General features: G+C 36.3%; 1 protein-coding gene across 1 annotated transcript in view; it reads left to right on the forward strand.

Annotated features, from left to right (window-relative positions):
- Positions 1–15,700, forward strand: part of LOC135326554 (gamma-2-syntrophin-like) — a 119,045-nt gene that overhangs the window by 57,873 nt on the left and 45,472 nt on the right. The window contains exon 7 of the mRNA XM_064504368.1: positions 3,726–3,853. Coding sequence (XP_064360438.1) covers positions 3,726–3,853 — 128 coding nt within the window. The remainder of the gene's footprint in view (positions 1–3,725; positions 3,854–15,700) is intronic.

Below are 15,700 nucleotides of genomic sequence, written 5' to 3' on the forward strand. Positions count from 1 at the left end.
TGCAACATGAGCAGCAGCTGTTTAGTAGACAGAAGGCTTGAAGGGCAGCCAGCTCGGCACACTGGACTTTGTCCTCAAAACATGCTCTTGACAAAATACAAGACCAGAGGAAATATATAGCGTTATTTCTATGGTATATTCTCTACACCTCCAGTAATTTATGGCATAGGGACTTCCTGAGCCGGAGTTTGTATCTTTGCATTTAGCAGTCCTATTTGGATTTTGATTCCATATATTTGTATTTCTTGATCACATATAAACTTTCAGCACCTACAACTTTGTGGATGAAAGTTTCACAGCCTCACTCTATGTTATGTGGAGACATGCATCCTTTTTTTGTTTTTACCCTGTTGCATTTTACCTCTATTTGATATCTCTGCTTCTTATATTAAAAGACTCAGTGAACTATAGTTTCCTAGTCACTTTCTTTGCATTTTTTGTGGCTTTATAAATCTTTGCCATACACCCCCCTCAGCAGTTTCTTTTCTAGTCTAATGAATCTTTGTTTACTTATTTTCATGGAAGCCATTCCATACCTTTCAACATTTGTTTTTCCCACAAGAGCAAGATCTTTTTGCTGAGCAGTAATCACCTGTTCATATCCTACCACAGCATATGGAAAGTTAATATTGTCTTTTCTCAAGTATTTCTTTACAATAATTTTGTCTGTCATTTTATCTCTTGACTGGAGAAATATTAAATATCATGAGATTCTTAATTTTCATTTTGATTTTCTTTTTATTGTTCTTCATTACTTGGTATGCTTAGTAAACTTGGTCAGTCCAGCATTCACCACCTTGTCCAGTTCATTCATCAATATGCATAGGTTGGGCCACAGTTGTCTATGGGAGCCTGAAAATGCCCCTCCACAGTGAAAAATGGTTATTAATTGCTGTGTTTTGTTTGCTATATTTTGCTATATTTTAGGTAATTATTTATCTGTATTTATCTTGCCTTATTTCATAGCAAATTAGCTAAGAATCTTTGTGTGGGACAAATGATTTTTGGAAATCCAAGTGTGCCTTACCAAGTGGTTCTCTCATATTAGTTGACTGCTTTGGACAACTCTGAAAGATTTGTGAGACGTGACCTCTGTTTGCAAAAGTTGTGTTGACTTGATTCTTCCCCAGTTTGTTATGTTTATCCATGTGTTCACTAATTTTGAAGGGATAAAATCAAAGGATGAGTGTCAAATTGAAGTGTAATAGGTTACAGGACAAGCTGAACAAAATGAAGCGTTGGTCCTATGACAGAGTTTACTTTTTGCGTGGTGGCCTATGGCCATGTGTATGCCCTCTTTTTCTCTTAAGAAGGAGGGGTCAGTCTCTACTCTGTGCTCCAACATAAACTGGGTAGTAGAATATGCTTTAGTACGAAGTAGACATTTGAGAATGTCACCAGCTTGACCCCTTTGTATCCTTTCCCTATTCCTTGTCATTACAGACAGGCTTTTAAGTTTAGATTACCTAGATCTGATCCATATCTAGAGAGTGGAGGGGAATGGAAAAATAGGTGAGGATGCTTCAGAAATTGTGGTACTTCTTTACTTTCTGATTCCTGGATATAAATTCAGTGATTGTATTCAAGCATTTATGTTTGACTGTAATAAACTACCTTCAGGTTTATGCTTAGACATTTCAGTTTCCAGATAGGCACTTTAAATTATGTTGATCATTTTCAACTTCGGATTGCATGAGGTTATGTCACAAAATCATTTGTACAGAATTCAAAAATATGCAACAGGTTCTTCACTATGATCTTATAAAATTTATACAAAGCTCTGGAGACACCTTAGCCTTTTGAGGCTAATTGTACGGACTAGAATTAGTCTATGAACTTTATTATTAAATATTCATACTGCAACAACACCAGGAGATCTCAATCAGATGAAAGCTGGATTTTCCTAGGTACTTTGCAAATACTCTAAATGAAATTCTTTTCCCCAAACAGTTTGAAGCCTAAGAGATATTTTAGTATTACCAATTCTGGCAATTTCATTACGAATTTTTCATTTACTAGAATGCGTTCCTCAGTCACTAATTCTCAGTGGTCCTGTTAGAATATGAAACTCACTATTCTGATTTATTTAAAGAAATAAATAGAAAGATCAGCCCTTGCTGACTATAAGAGCTTTAGGAAAAAATGTTAACCCTAAAACCTTATGAGCAAGAAAAAGAACTAGAAATAAAACAATTCTCAGAATATGCTCTATTTTGAGTTAAGTTTTATGGCCTTTGAACACCAGGGCTTAACAGAGCTGAAGCCAGGTCATCCTGTAGTTTGTCTGCTTTTGTACGTACTACTCAGTGCATATTTGTGACCTTTTTTTAAAATAGCCAGCTTTCAACTACATTCTGTACTAGAAAATTCTCTTTACAACCTGGGATAAGTAATTTTGGTTCAGAGTTAGAGAACATAGATGCCTAGTTTTGACCTTAATAGCTGTGTCTGTGAATCTGTCTCAGCTGCTTCTCTGTAAATAGTATTCTTATCTTTATAAAAGAGTGCAATGCTCAGATGTCATGATAGTGAGGAGATAAAAGTACCAGTGAAAACTTTCCAAGTTATCATTTTTATGCACTCTGTAAGAAGCTCCTTGCTGTTCTATTGTTCCCATTTAATAATTCCCATTTTGCAGTACATAATCATGATCATAAATCCTGAGTGGTATTCTGAACAATGAATTCCAGCAGTTACTCAGCTGTTTCTAATTTAATTGATTTTTGCCTGTAAACACAATTTTCAAATCAATTGAATTGCAACCAAAACCAATTGCCACCATTTCCTTCTAAATTTGGGCATATTTCTGTACTTTCACTGGTGTAAACCTCTGTTTTTACAAATGGTGTAAACCTCTGGACATTATGTCATAAAGAACAAACTACATATATATACATATATATACCACTGCATATATATATTAGTGTTAGTGGTTCTGTTACACCTTTAACAATCTAAAAAATACTTTCTTTTAATCATGTTTCATTCTGTGGTGCCTTCAGGAACTAATTAAATAATTAGGTGTGATACATAAGAGGCAATATATATTAGGAGGCTGAACAATCTCCATATAATCTCTACTTTAGGTTTGGCTAGACCCTTTTATCAATGACAGTATGTCCAGTCTAATTCCCCTAACTTCATTTGCAATGGCATTTGCACACATTTAATTTAATGTTATATTATTTTGTTTGTTCTCATAACATGAACTAAGTAGGTCATACAGGTACATATTTATTTTCACTGTTCTGAGATCTGGACATCTTTTACTGCTTAAATAATGCCAGCATTCTTTACTAGAAGAAATACTTGGAGGAAAACTTCAAAGATAAAATTTTTAAATTCATCAGTCCGTATATGGTTAGTGATAATATGAAACTCAGGATTTGCAATCTGTTATTAAATAATGCTATGGATAAAAGTCACAATGCGTAAATAAGAAACCAGTATTCTGCATGATTACTGTAGTCTTTACATATATATACTAAAATTAAAATTACTGAAATACTGAAATCAAATCACAAGTATAGTATCAAGATGTCTAGTGTTCTTTTTTACACAAATACTTTTTAACATTTTTCTGCTAGATCCTGAGTTTCTTGAATAGTTCTATTGCTATATATTATTCACTTCCAACACAAGCACAGCCAGAAATGCATATTCTTGATTTATGCGCTATATTGTCTGATAGACTGTGCTTACTGATTCTCATTTGTTTTGTACAGGCTCCGTCATCACCTTCTTCACCCATAGCTAATGAACCAAAATACGAGAAGCGCTGGCTAGACACCTTATCAGTTCCTCTGTCGATGGCTCACATCTCGAGGTACAAAGCTGGAACAGATAAATTAAGGTTTGTAATCTAAAAAGGGAAGCACTGGGTTAGTTAGCTGGACCTAATATTTTGCTCTGGAGCATTGGCTGTGCAAGAATTCTTTGCGTTATGAAAATCTTTAGTTTTTATCATGAAAGATATATATATGTATGCCGGTCATCTTCCCTTGAGGTTAATGGCATGCTTGGTGATTACCAATGACAAAGTAAAAAGTATAGTAAACATAGCTCCATAAAATATGTTTCCATAATCCATTTTATCTTGGGAGTTCGGTTACCATCAGCAGATAGTTCAGAGGTTAAGCTTGGCTTTACTTGAATCAGTTTTTAAGGTATTACATTTCACTCCATAGCTCTATAAGAGAATACTCCTATATTCCATATTCCCAAGTTTTGATATTGTCAGTTAACACCTTTTTTAAAAAAATAATGAGATATCTCACAATTCTTGTGACTATGCTACATACCATTGTCATATAGAAACTCATATTGACTGTAACAGAGTTTTATAAAGTACAGGGTACAAAAAGTAGTATTTTCAATCATAAAATCTTGCATCTCAGAGACCTAAGCAATGGTTTATAAAGCATCTGTGGAATAGGATAGAAGAGCTGATTTTGCTGGACTAACAAAAAGATGTGAAAGCAAAAGTGTATACTGTCACCTGAATCAGGTGGCAGCTCCTCTCCCAGACTTTGCGTTAAAGCATCACAAATCAAATAATAGTAATCTGTCCAGGAGAGTTTTAGGTTCTTCCCCAGTCTTTGTGTTAGCTCTTAATTCTATTCTTTGCTAAGTCTCTCATCACTTCCTCCACCGCTTTCTTTCTCCCTCCTTCAGCTGTGAAGTTCACATGGTCATTCTTCCAAATCTATAACAGGCCTCTATACATTCCAAAATAAATATATCACAACAAGGCTTAGAAGTTCTCCTGTGGGTTAAATGAACAAATCTCTGCATGCATATTTAGGCATCAACTCTAATGATCAATGTTATTGCACTTAAAGGATAAGTGGAAAGAAATCAAAACATTTAAACGACTGAGTTCAGTTACTACCCTGCTAGTTAGAAGCAGTTTCACTCCTATTCTGTGCACTCTGTCCATTAATTGGAGCAATCCGAATGGATTCCAATTCAGAAAATGTCAGCAATATATGCATTTTGAGATTGCCTTGAAATAAAACACCTTCTAAGTATTTTTCATGTAAGGAATTAGAATTCTAGTGCTTTCAGCCTCAGCCTCGGATAGATACAGTCTCTTGTGATGCATCTGACTCCAATATATACTTTCTGTACACAGCATTCCACTATTACTGTTCTTCTGCCTTTTCTTTTAAACAATACAGGAAGTTGGAATCATTCCTTAGAGCCTATCACTATCACATGATACTTCTACTGATATGCACCCTGCTGCTTTTTATTTTTGGTAATCCTGCAGGAATATCCATGTGAGCATTAAAGGAATACCACCTTGGGAGTAATTGCTGATGAGGCCAGTCCCATGTTCTTACCAATGTTGTATTCTTATATGAGGGGTACCAGACTGCTCTTACCTATTCTCTCCTCCTCTGAAATACATGCTTATATTCTTACTGTTATCCCACATATTACTTTCTTTTACATTTCTCCATGTTTGTGTAAGCATAAATTCCAGCATTTGTCTTCAGTACTTACTTTATATAATCAAATGTCTGCCTTGCATGAAATGAAACCTATAAACAACTATAAGTATAAATGGTAACATCAGTCTGGATAAAATCCCTTCTTTCAACCATATCTGCATATCTTGACTCCCTTTCACATTTCAGCCATCAATCTAAATTCATTTGAATGAGTCTGTGCCAATTTCCTTGAATGTATCATGGGTCTAGCTGACCAATTTGCTTTTTTTGCCATTCTCTGAATATTTATTTAGAGTCTGTCTGCATACATTAGGTAAACAGCATGCCTACTTTTTCAGTATTAAATGAGTTTATGAATCTATATGTCATCCTTGCTACTTTCTGAATCCCTCCTGTTCTCTGTCATGGCTTTGTTTTGCTGTAATGCTTCTTTATATATTTCTTTTTATATACTACTTTATATATTATCCTTGGGATAATATATAGGATTATCTCAGTTGATCTTAAGAAGGTGCACTGGCACTGGAACAGCCACTCTTGTTTTTAAGTCCATATCATTGACAACTATTGGAACTGTTTTCTGTAGTATCACATACGCAGCTGTGTGCTTTCTCTTCTACTGGGTGACCTGTGTGAAGGGCCTTTTTCCCTGCTCTTTACATCAATTAAACTTAGAAAGAGTGATCTGTATCATTCTCTGTATCAGAATGGTCTATGTACTGCTTGCTTTAGGAATTTACTTGCAACTGTGCAAAATGTTATGGTTTGGGAAAGGTTATTAAAGCCTGTATGAGTATCTTGCTGTCTGTCCACTCAGCCATGTAACACACACTGCATTCTTCAGTCCTTCTTTCCCAAATGGAAAACCGTCTTTTTCACCTCTGAGATTCTTGCAGATAGCCACAGCAGACTTAGCATTCTTTTGTTATTAAAATCAATTGCTTAATTGCTGTGGCTTGTTTTAATACGTGGTTTTGTACAGTGCAAGCCCAACTATTCTTGTTGTTCTGATGTGGAAAGCTGCTGCCAGCCAGTTTGGATGACCTCATTCACTTTTCTTTCCTTGGCCATCATAATTTTCAGCTTTCCTTTTCCAGTGTTGTAAATAATCTCCAGCCTTCAGACAACCTTATGAACAAAAAAGAGATTGCTTGTCATAAGGTCAAACAGAGTCTGATATGTTACTGAAGGGTATCTTTTTGTTGCCTTTAAAAAATATTGAGTATGTCAGCGTATAGCATGTAAGCATCTTGCTGAATGTCTTTGACCCTTTTTTGGATTAGAAACATTTTATAAGCTAGAGTTGTCTGTTAGACTATAATATAACTTTAGTGTGATATTAGATCAGTTCTAATCTAAGCTAATCAGATTAGGTTATATCATTTCCTTTGTGGTTAAACTACACATTTTAAATAGCTTGGTACTTCCTCTGAGCTTTCCAGTAACTTTGGCACGAAAATGCATACTTTTAGCTCTTCTGTCATCAGATGGCCAGGAAAACCTGTATGTTTGATTGTTATTCTATTCTTCACTATAAGGAAAAGGACTTACCTTTGACTTTTCATTTCACTTGATTTTTCATTTGATTTTTCTCATGAAGTCTTAAGTCTTTTTACTTAGTGCCAAAGAGTACCTTTTTTCACATATATTAGATTTTGTTAGCACCATAGGTATTAACGGAAACCAGAGAGAATAGGAAGGACTTTTTTCCTTTTTTATACTCAAAGAGGAATAATCAGAAATACTGCAAAGGGCAAGTCCATGAAGTGTGTTTGCCCCATTACAAAACAAAAACAGAAGAAAAACAGTCCCAGGATACCTAAAGAAGAGGTAAGAAATGTAGTAGATCTCTTCTCTTCTCGGTGCAGGATTTTTCCAGCTATGTCTTCAGAGAGTGTGAGTATGGGCAAGAAATAGTAACTACCCAAGTCACCCCTAATTAGTATATTTCAGATTGTTGATATGATTGAAGTTTATCTGAATGCATGTAGATTGGTGTACTCCTTTTGGTAACTTACTAAATCAATAACTTTTTTATTTGCTTGTTTTTATAATAAGGCACCACTGCTTTTATCATCCTAAAGTTCTCATCAACCCACAAGTGTCTTAAATGTCCTGTTTTCTGTGTAAATTTTACAGTAATATATACTGTGAAAATTCTGTTCTTGCGAATACTGTTAATTGCTACTTGTTGATGGAAACATTAGGGATAGAGTTGGTCACTAATTGTAATAGAAGTTTGGCAGTGAAATACTGAGATCAATGTCTTTCTTACCCAAAGTATGCAGAGTCTTAAGAAGTGAATATTGTGTATCTATAACCTCTCAAACATTATGAGTTTAGAGTCTGAAAAAAAAAAAAACAAACTCATTTGGAAGCAGATGGAAGCTAAATTCAAGAAATGTGTGGACTGGAAGTAACGTAGGCACAGTGGCTATGAGTCTGTGTAGCTATGATCCCAATTACAAAAACAGCTTAATTAGGTTTTGGTGTTATTTTCTATTTCTTGATATTCTGGTCATTATAATTATTGCAGTGTATTGTGTTTTTTGTTTTGTTTTGTTTTTATAATTGGCTCACTGGGTTTTTAAGATAGATAATTTTTCTTAAGTCTTCTGTTTCCCATTTTAACACTTCAGTGGGTTAACAAAATGCCTTTAATTAGGTAAATAAATAGGACAGTAAGAAATTAAGCAAACCATTTTGAGATAAGGAAGGTGAAGGAATTGAGCAAAGAGTGAGTATGTAAATGAAAAATACCACAGCCAAACTGGAATCTAATTCAAGAAAAGGGGGCAGTAGGGCAGGAAACTATGGCAGACAGTAACGTCTGGTAAACGGAAAAGATGAGAGTAATTTGTAGTGAAAAAGAAACTATTGATTTGGAGAGATACTATTAATAGAGTGCCTTAAGAACTAACTTGGCTGCTGTTGATGCAGAACATAGAACTACACTAATCAAGCTCACTGGTGACACAGAATCAGCATCATCGGTACAGAAAAGGAGCACTATATTCTTATAAAAAGATGGAACTAATGGAAATGGGATGCAACCTAACAGTACAAAGTGCAGGGAGATGACATCAGGGATTGTAAATGTTGTAACAGGGCAGTTTGATCCTTCAGGAAGATTAAAGTTTGTCACAGTTCTGTTCAAGCAGCAAGATATTTTGGAAGTCAATTGTCAGGAATCAAGTAAATGCAGGCTACAGAATAAAGTCTGCTCAGCAGAATAGAAACAAAGAGATATCCAAGAAGTGGCTAGGCATTCTGCAGATCTCTCCACAGTGAGAGACAGACATACCCTTGACTAAAATGAGCTGCTAACTCAGGGAAAAATCAAGATATAGGCAGGAAAGAAAAGCTAGACAGGAACTGTGCCACACAGAATTAGAGATCAGCGCTGAGTACTGATTCTCAGCATTTTAGTACCTGTTCCTTATGCAGCAAGTGAAGTAGAATGTCTAAGCCAGAAGTTAGACATCCTTTAGGATGCCAGATATTTGTAGTCTAAAAATGTATCAAAAAATCAATGACATGAAAATTAAGGAAATTGCTGTTTCTTTGCAGTGTAGAGCAGTGTATTTACATGCTCTTTACAGCTCATATACATGCCTTTAATTTGTTCGGCAGCATAGCAAGAGAAGTAAACTGGCTTATTTTTTGAATCTTCACCCTCACAATGGTTAGCTGAATTCTAGCTTTAAAATCTATACTGCAATTAAGTGTGCCACAAGCAAAAATGAAGCATCCTCATTCTTTTCAGAATCCATGTATTCAGGAAGAACTTCCCCTCATCCCCAATGGTTACATGTTGCACATCTCTTCATTTGTGCTTCTTCTACTAAATAGCATCCCTTAGAGTACAGAATCCTAGATCACAGAAAGGCAAATTGTTAGGAAGCAGAAGAAAAGGCAAAAGAAATCTTCCTATCCCCACCCCCCAAAATAAAGAGATTAATACTGTCAGAAGATTGTTCATATTAATATTACCACTGAGCTCAAAGAATTATTACTTCTTTTTCTTTCTGGAGGTGGTGAGACTTATTTTGCCTTTTCTTCTGCTTGCTGACAACATACTAAATTCTAATCCACTAGGATTATTTCAGCAAGACTCTGCCCCCAGATGTCTTCAATAAATGCCTCTGGATAAATAGCCTTGGGTTTCAGTGGCAGACCTGCTTGCTTTCCACTAACTTGGGCATCAAAGTAGGAAAGAAATAAGTCAAGTGAGCTGAGTATGTTGAAGTGAGTAGTCGTAGTGCTCATTACTGAGCTTTATTGCTTTTGTTTTTTAAAATACCTATTTGTTCAAGAAATGACTGTTTTCAGAGGTGTGTTATGGAAAAAGTCTGATTTGCACTATGTTAGCTTATTAATAATAATAATAATAATAATAAAAATATAAGAGCAAGCTATATTGGTCTTCCTTCTGAAACCAGACGGTTTGCAGACTTCAAAGAAACATTGCTAAGTGTGTCATGCACATGAACATCTGTTCTTCCCTCCCAAACACATCTGAATTTCATATGCCGTATAAACTATATATTTAAATCATGTGGAGAGCTGAAAATCTTGAAGAAGTAATCATTTGCGTATAATTTAAACAAAATGTACCTGATATTCTCTGTATTCATGACACTGATGAATACAATTCAGTTGTTGTGGGCTGTAGACTGTCCTCTTACTGAAAGGCTTACAGGGCCTGAGAGGAAATTGAACCTGAACATGAACGAGCATTACAATGGCAAGGCAGTCCAATAATTGTTATCTATATGTAGATTTTGTTAGCCATCTTGTGTGTCAGGAAATAACTAGAGACACCTATATGTTATATATAAGAGATTGAAGCTATTGTCCTGTCAAGTCATCTGTAAAGGCATCATTAAGATAAATCTAGTCTTCCTACAAGGAATGCAGTAGGATGGCTTATTATTTAAAATTTTCACATCTCCTACACACTCCCATTGTGCTGAAAGACCAATTAGAAAATAACATGCCTCTGTATCATCCAAGTGACTAAAAGAAAATATAAATACTTGCATTAAGACTTCTTAAAAATACAGCTGAAGGGTTCCTTTTTTTCTTACCTTTGCTTGTATTTACTTTGCCAGTTCATTCAATAAGATGAATGAAATCAATCTTGTCTGCTTTTTTCTTTGTCATTTTCAATTCATATTTAGTAATATTTTCTTGTATTTTTTTAAGTTGAGTTAATGTGATTATGCTCTGCATGTCGATAATGTAAGGCAAACCAACATTCCAACTGTTCTGTGGAACTATTCACATGCTTAAAATCTTTATGGGATTGGGACTTAATAAGTGAGATTGATCTCATCTGACTGCAACATCTAATAGTTGCTCATCTGCAAATGTGCTTAATCCCTGGACTCATGTTGGAGTCAACGGAGAGAAATAAATATCTCCAGAGAGTGATTCACCTCACCTATCTTGTGCATTTACTTATGATAAAACAAAGTTGTTCCTGAGTTTAGCATGCCTTGCTTATCGAATCATAGAATAATTTAGCTTGGAGGGGCCCTGGCGGTCATCTAGTCCAACTCCCTGCTCACTGCAGGTCTAATGGGATCATGTTGCTCAGACATCTTGTGCTGTCAAGTCTTGGACACTTCCCAGGATGAAGAGTCCACAGGCGCACTGTGGCAGTTTTTGATCCTGGCACCTGTGTCAGTATTTGATTGCCCCCATGGCAAAAAAAATAAAAATAAAAAAAATAAAAATTCTAATATCTGATTGTAATTTGCCACATTCTAACTTCTGTTTGTTGCCTCTCATCCATATACTTAGGCGATAGAATTTAACATGGCTAAATTGGGTGAAATGCATCTCACTTGAATTATGCCTTACCATAATTACACTGAAATTATAAAACACTTGCTCACAAGTACACATACACCCTGTTCTCCAGCCTACCACAGTGACCAGCCCTACTAGACATGCTGCACTCAAGAGACGACAGTAGTACAGTGATATTGCATATAGCTTTCAGTAATTCAAGCTGCTCCTGTTTTCCAGCAAAACTCCTCCACCTCTTTCTTTGATCTGTTACTTCCATACAAATAAAGCATGCTGAGTGTGACAGACTGTAATTCCACAGACTTTTCTCCCTGCAGCAAAGCCAATTAAATTATCTCATACCTGCATTCCACTCTCTTGTTTCTCCTTCAGCTGCTTGTTTTACCCTATTCTGTCCTCTTCATAGTGCCAGTGTAACTATTTGTATGACTTCATGAAGAACAGAGTAAGAAAGAGACCGGATCAATACTAAAACCGTCCCACCTCCCCTCTCTCCTTTTTCTCTGCATGCATTATTACAAACCTGATGGATACAGCTGGGAGTTGCTTCTGCTGGCAAATTAGTAAGAAAATTTCTCTAGAAGCATCATTTCTATGTCACTTCAGTTATCTTACTCTACTACTCCAAGTTTAATACAAAATAAAGCAAAGTGACAGCATGGGAAGCAAAATGTTCAGCTAAAACAAACACAAAATGCAATCCAGGTTTATGCTTAATAGCTTCATTTATTTTTAGCTCCACAGTTTCTGCTAATAACCCAATTGTATGAGCAACTTGATCATTATTTGAAAATATGAGGGTATATAAAAGCTACAGTACTAAAGCCCTTCATTTCTTAAATTTCAAAGAGATAAAGATTCAGAGAGTACTTTCTTAGGAATTTTCATTCATATCCACCCATAATCCATAAAACTTAAGCCTAAATAGAAGTAGAAATTCTAGCAAGAGAGCCATAGAGTAATGTAGATAAGCCACTAGAAAATGCTGTAAGAAACACAAGAAACTTTGAAGGCAGTCATCAAAATATGTAGATACAGGGCGGAAGACTGAGTTAGGACCTGGGAAGATATAAAGCTGATCAAGTGTATCTGTCTGTAACAACATGTTAGTAAACTTTGGATAAAACAGCTGCTGTCAGACAACCATCTAGGCTTTTATTAAGGAAATACCGTATAACTTTGAGATAAATCTAAAGGACAGACTGTTTCACATACCACATTCAGATACTGAAAATCTTAAAGTATCTTTTGCTGAAATCCTTAGCTTCTAAAAAAGTAGAAATTTAGCTTTTTGCATTTCAGTTGGCACTGAGAAGGTGTTTTCTCTTATAAAAGTCTTTTTGCTTAACACCTCTCTAATAGCTAGTGGCTCTATATGGCAAAATTCACAGTGGCCATTTTAAGTTTTATTAGTATTAGTTATTATTAATTACCAAGAAGTGTCAAAGTCAGGAATTGAATTTAAGTCTGTCGATGCCTATCTGTTATTCTGACTGCCACTCTCACTAAAACAGTGTTATTTTATTAAAAGAAATTAATGCAGTAAACAAACCCCAAAACAGAGCAGCATGCAGATTCTTCCATCATTTCACCATGAAAGTGGGATATAAATAGACTGAGTATAGAAAACAGTGCCACATGCTCCTGAGTGGTTATGCTTACAAGAAACAAACAAACAAAAATTTACAGATAAAAGGCTGAAAATAATAACAAAGAAATGTAAGGGTAGTGTGGCCCAAATCCCTAAAGTTTAGGAAAAGCAAACATTCTAAAATTCTTATTCACACTCATGCAATGTCCAGTTAAAGACAGTATGGCCAGATTCAGTAGCTGTCCAACTACATAAATGTAGAGTGAGAGAAAGCTGTAGAAACTAACAACATAATATGAAATATTAAAAGAAGACTCTTTTCATCAGAAATTTTTCTGCATCTGAAGTGTTTGTACTTTTCCCCATAGAAGTCACATATCAGCAAAAATGATCTCTTACATTTAATGTGTGAAACACATGCCTAACAATTAATGTTTGTTATCCTTCTTCCACACCTGAGGAAGAGATGAGATATTTTAAATGTTGGAGAAGGATGGCTGCCTCCAGATTGTCACTTCACAGCCACAATGATGCTGTCTTTGAACAGGCTACATTGGAGAAAATCATGCAACTGCAGTCTTTCAAGATGAAAAAAAGGCCTTCAATTTTCTCAGTCTGGGAGTTTAAGTGATACTTTCCTCAGTAAGACTATTTATACATGATACATTCGGTGATTGCTGCTTTGTAGTGAAGAATACTTCCAATCATGGCAAAGTGGGAAAAATTCCATAAAGTTGATGCATCTATTAAAGTGGAGACTTCTGTATTTGGAAGGACTTTATCTTTTACTTGATTCAGAGATGAGTTTCATGAGCTTTGGTAGTCACTTAAAATAGTTATGTAAAATTCTTGATAATGTCATCCCATCTGTATTTGAAATGATACTGAGAGTAAAGCACCAGCACACAATCTTTCTCGGAGAAGTAACTGCTTACATTTCTGTTTCCTGTTTTTTTCTTTTTGGGGGGTGTCTGAACTGAAGTCCATTCATTTCTGGTTCTATTTGCAATAATCGGTACAGTAACAGGAAAAGTAGAAGAGATGGGAATTTCCTCTAGCTCTGTCTTTCAATGATCTTGAAGCCACAGAGGGAAAAAATAGCCAAAAAAGATGTATCTAATCGTATTTTGTGGTGATGAGATGACTACATAGCATCTTGAGATCTCTCAAACCTGTTTTTCCGTATTAAATACAAAACTTAGCTAAAAGGAGTAGGCGCATACTTGTGCCTCTTCCCCCCGCCCATGCTTTGAAGAAATGGAGAAAGGCATGATCTTTAAGCCTCCAGGATTTATTTTCTCCTGAATTTCAATGCTGTCTTTGTGCTTGCGTTATTTATTGATTACTTCACATAAAAAGAAAAGAAAAATTCAGCATTCAGTAGTTTTCTATTTAGCTTTTATTTTTAGCTTCCATATTTGCTTTTACTTTTTTCTGTATATATGTTATATTTTTCAGACTACAGAGTAAAACAGAACAATATGTTACGTGAATTGTAGAGGGAAACTACTGTAATTAAAGGCAAGAAATAATCATAATAAAGTTCAGTATGTTGAGAACAAAACCACTGTTTTACCAGCACAGACTTACTGGTTGGCATCTGTAAACTTTGCTTATTCTTTTTCTGTTTTGTTTCAGTCACTTGCTTCAAAGGGGCCTGCTTTCTGGCAAAACCAGCTTTCTGCTAAAGTCAGCATAGTGGTGGTGGTGGTGGTGGTGGTGGTGCACTGCAGGTCTCCGTCCCCCATACCAGACAGTGTGACTACCTATGGCACATCAGAGGCCTTAAACCAGACAGAGCTCCTGAGGGAGGAGGCAGTTGTCCTGGTCACAGGCTACAGGGACACATTGGCTAGAGACCAGGAATGAGGTCAGTGGAGGAGGTGGTTGAGCTATCAGTTGAAGAGGAGATGAAGGAGATGAGCAGCTGCATAGCATCATGGAGGATGAACAGGAGATTGACAGGTTCCTCACAGAGACTCTGGGGGCTCAGGACTGCGCCTGTCCACCCAGATTGCTTCGTATGATGAAACAACTCTCTCTGTAGATGAGGGGAGAGCAGTGGGTGTTATATTAACTTTTGCAAGACTTTCTGCAGTCTCCTGTAGCATCCCTGTAGCCAAATTGAGGACAATGGACTAGATGAGTGGACTACAAGATGTATGAAATTCTGGCTAGACTCAAAGGGCAGTGGATAATGGTTCAAAGTTTATCCGGTGGCTGTTTACAAGTATTATTCCTCAGCTGTCTGTAGTAGGGCCAGTAATGTTTAACATCTTCATTGGTAATCTGCTCAGTTGGACAGAGCACATCCTCATCAAGTCCATGAATGGCAACAAATTGGGAGCAGTAGACATTCTTGAAGATAAGACTGCCATCAAGAGAGACCTCAAAAAGGTAAAGAATGAGCCAACAGGAATCTCATCAAGTTCAGCAAAGACACATGCTAAGTCCTGCACCTGGGTCAGAATAAGCCCATGCAACAATACTGGCTAGGGAACAGCTCTGCAGAAGGGCTTGGGGATCCTAATGGACAGCACATTGAGCAGCGGTCAGCTGTAAGCACTTTCAGTGATGAAGGCTAAGACAGATGGGGCTGCATTGGTAATAAAATGGTATGCAGGTTGAAGGAAGTGATTATTCTTCTCTGCTTTGCATTTGTGAGGCCACATCTCAAATACATGCATCTATAATACTGTGTCCAGTTTTGGTCCTCTCGTTGAAAAGAGAATTGTAATGTAAACCAGTCAGCCAGAAGGTTGGACTAGAGGACCTTCAGGATCCCTCACACCATGTTCTTTGATTCTGTGCAAATATCCTGTGACTGAAGCGTTCA

Source organism: Dromaius novaehollandiae, unplaced genomic scaffold (assembly GCF_036370855.1).
Source record: "Dromaius novaehollandiae isolate bDroNov1 unplaced genomic scaffold, bDroNov1.hap1 HAP1_SCAFFOLD_36, whole genome shotgun sequence".
Classification (NCBI taxonomy): domain Eukaryota; kingdom Metazoa; phylum Chordata; class Aves; order Casuariiformes; family Dromaiidae; genus Dromaius; species Dromaius novaehollandiae.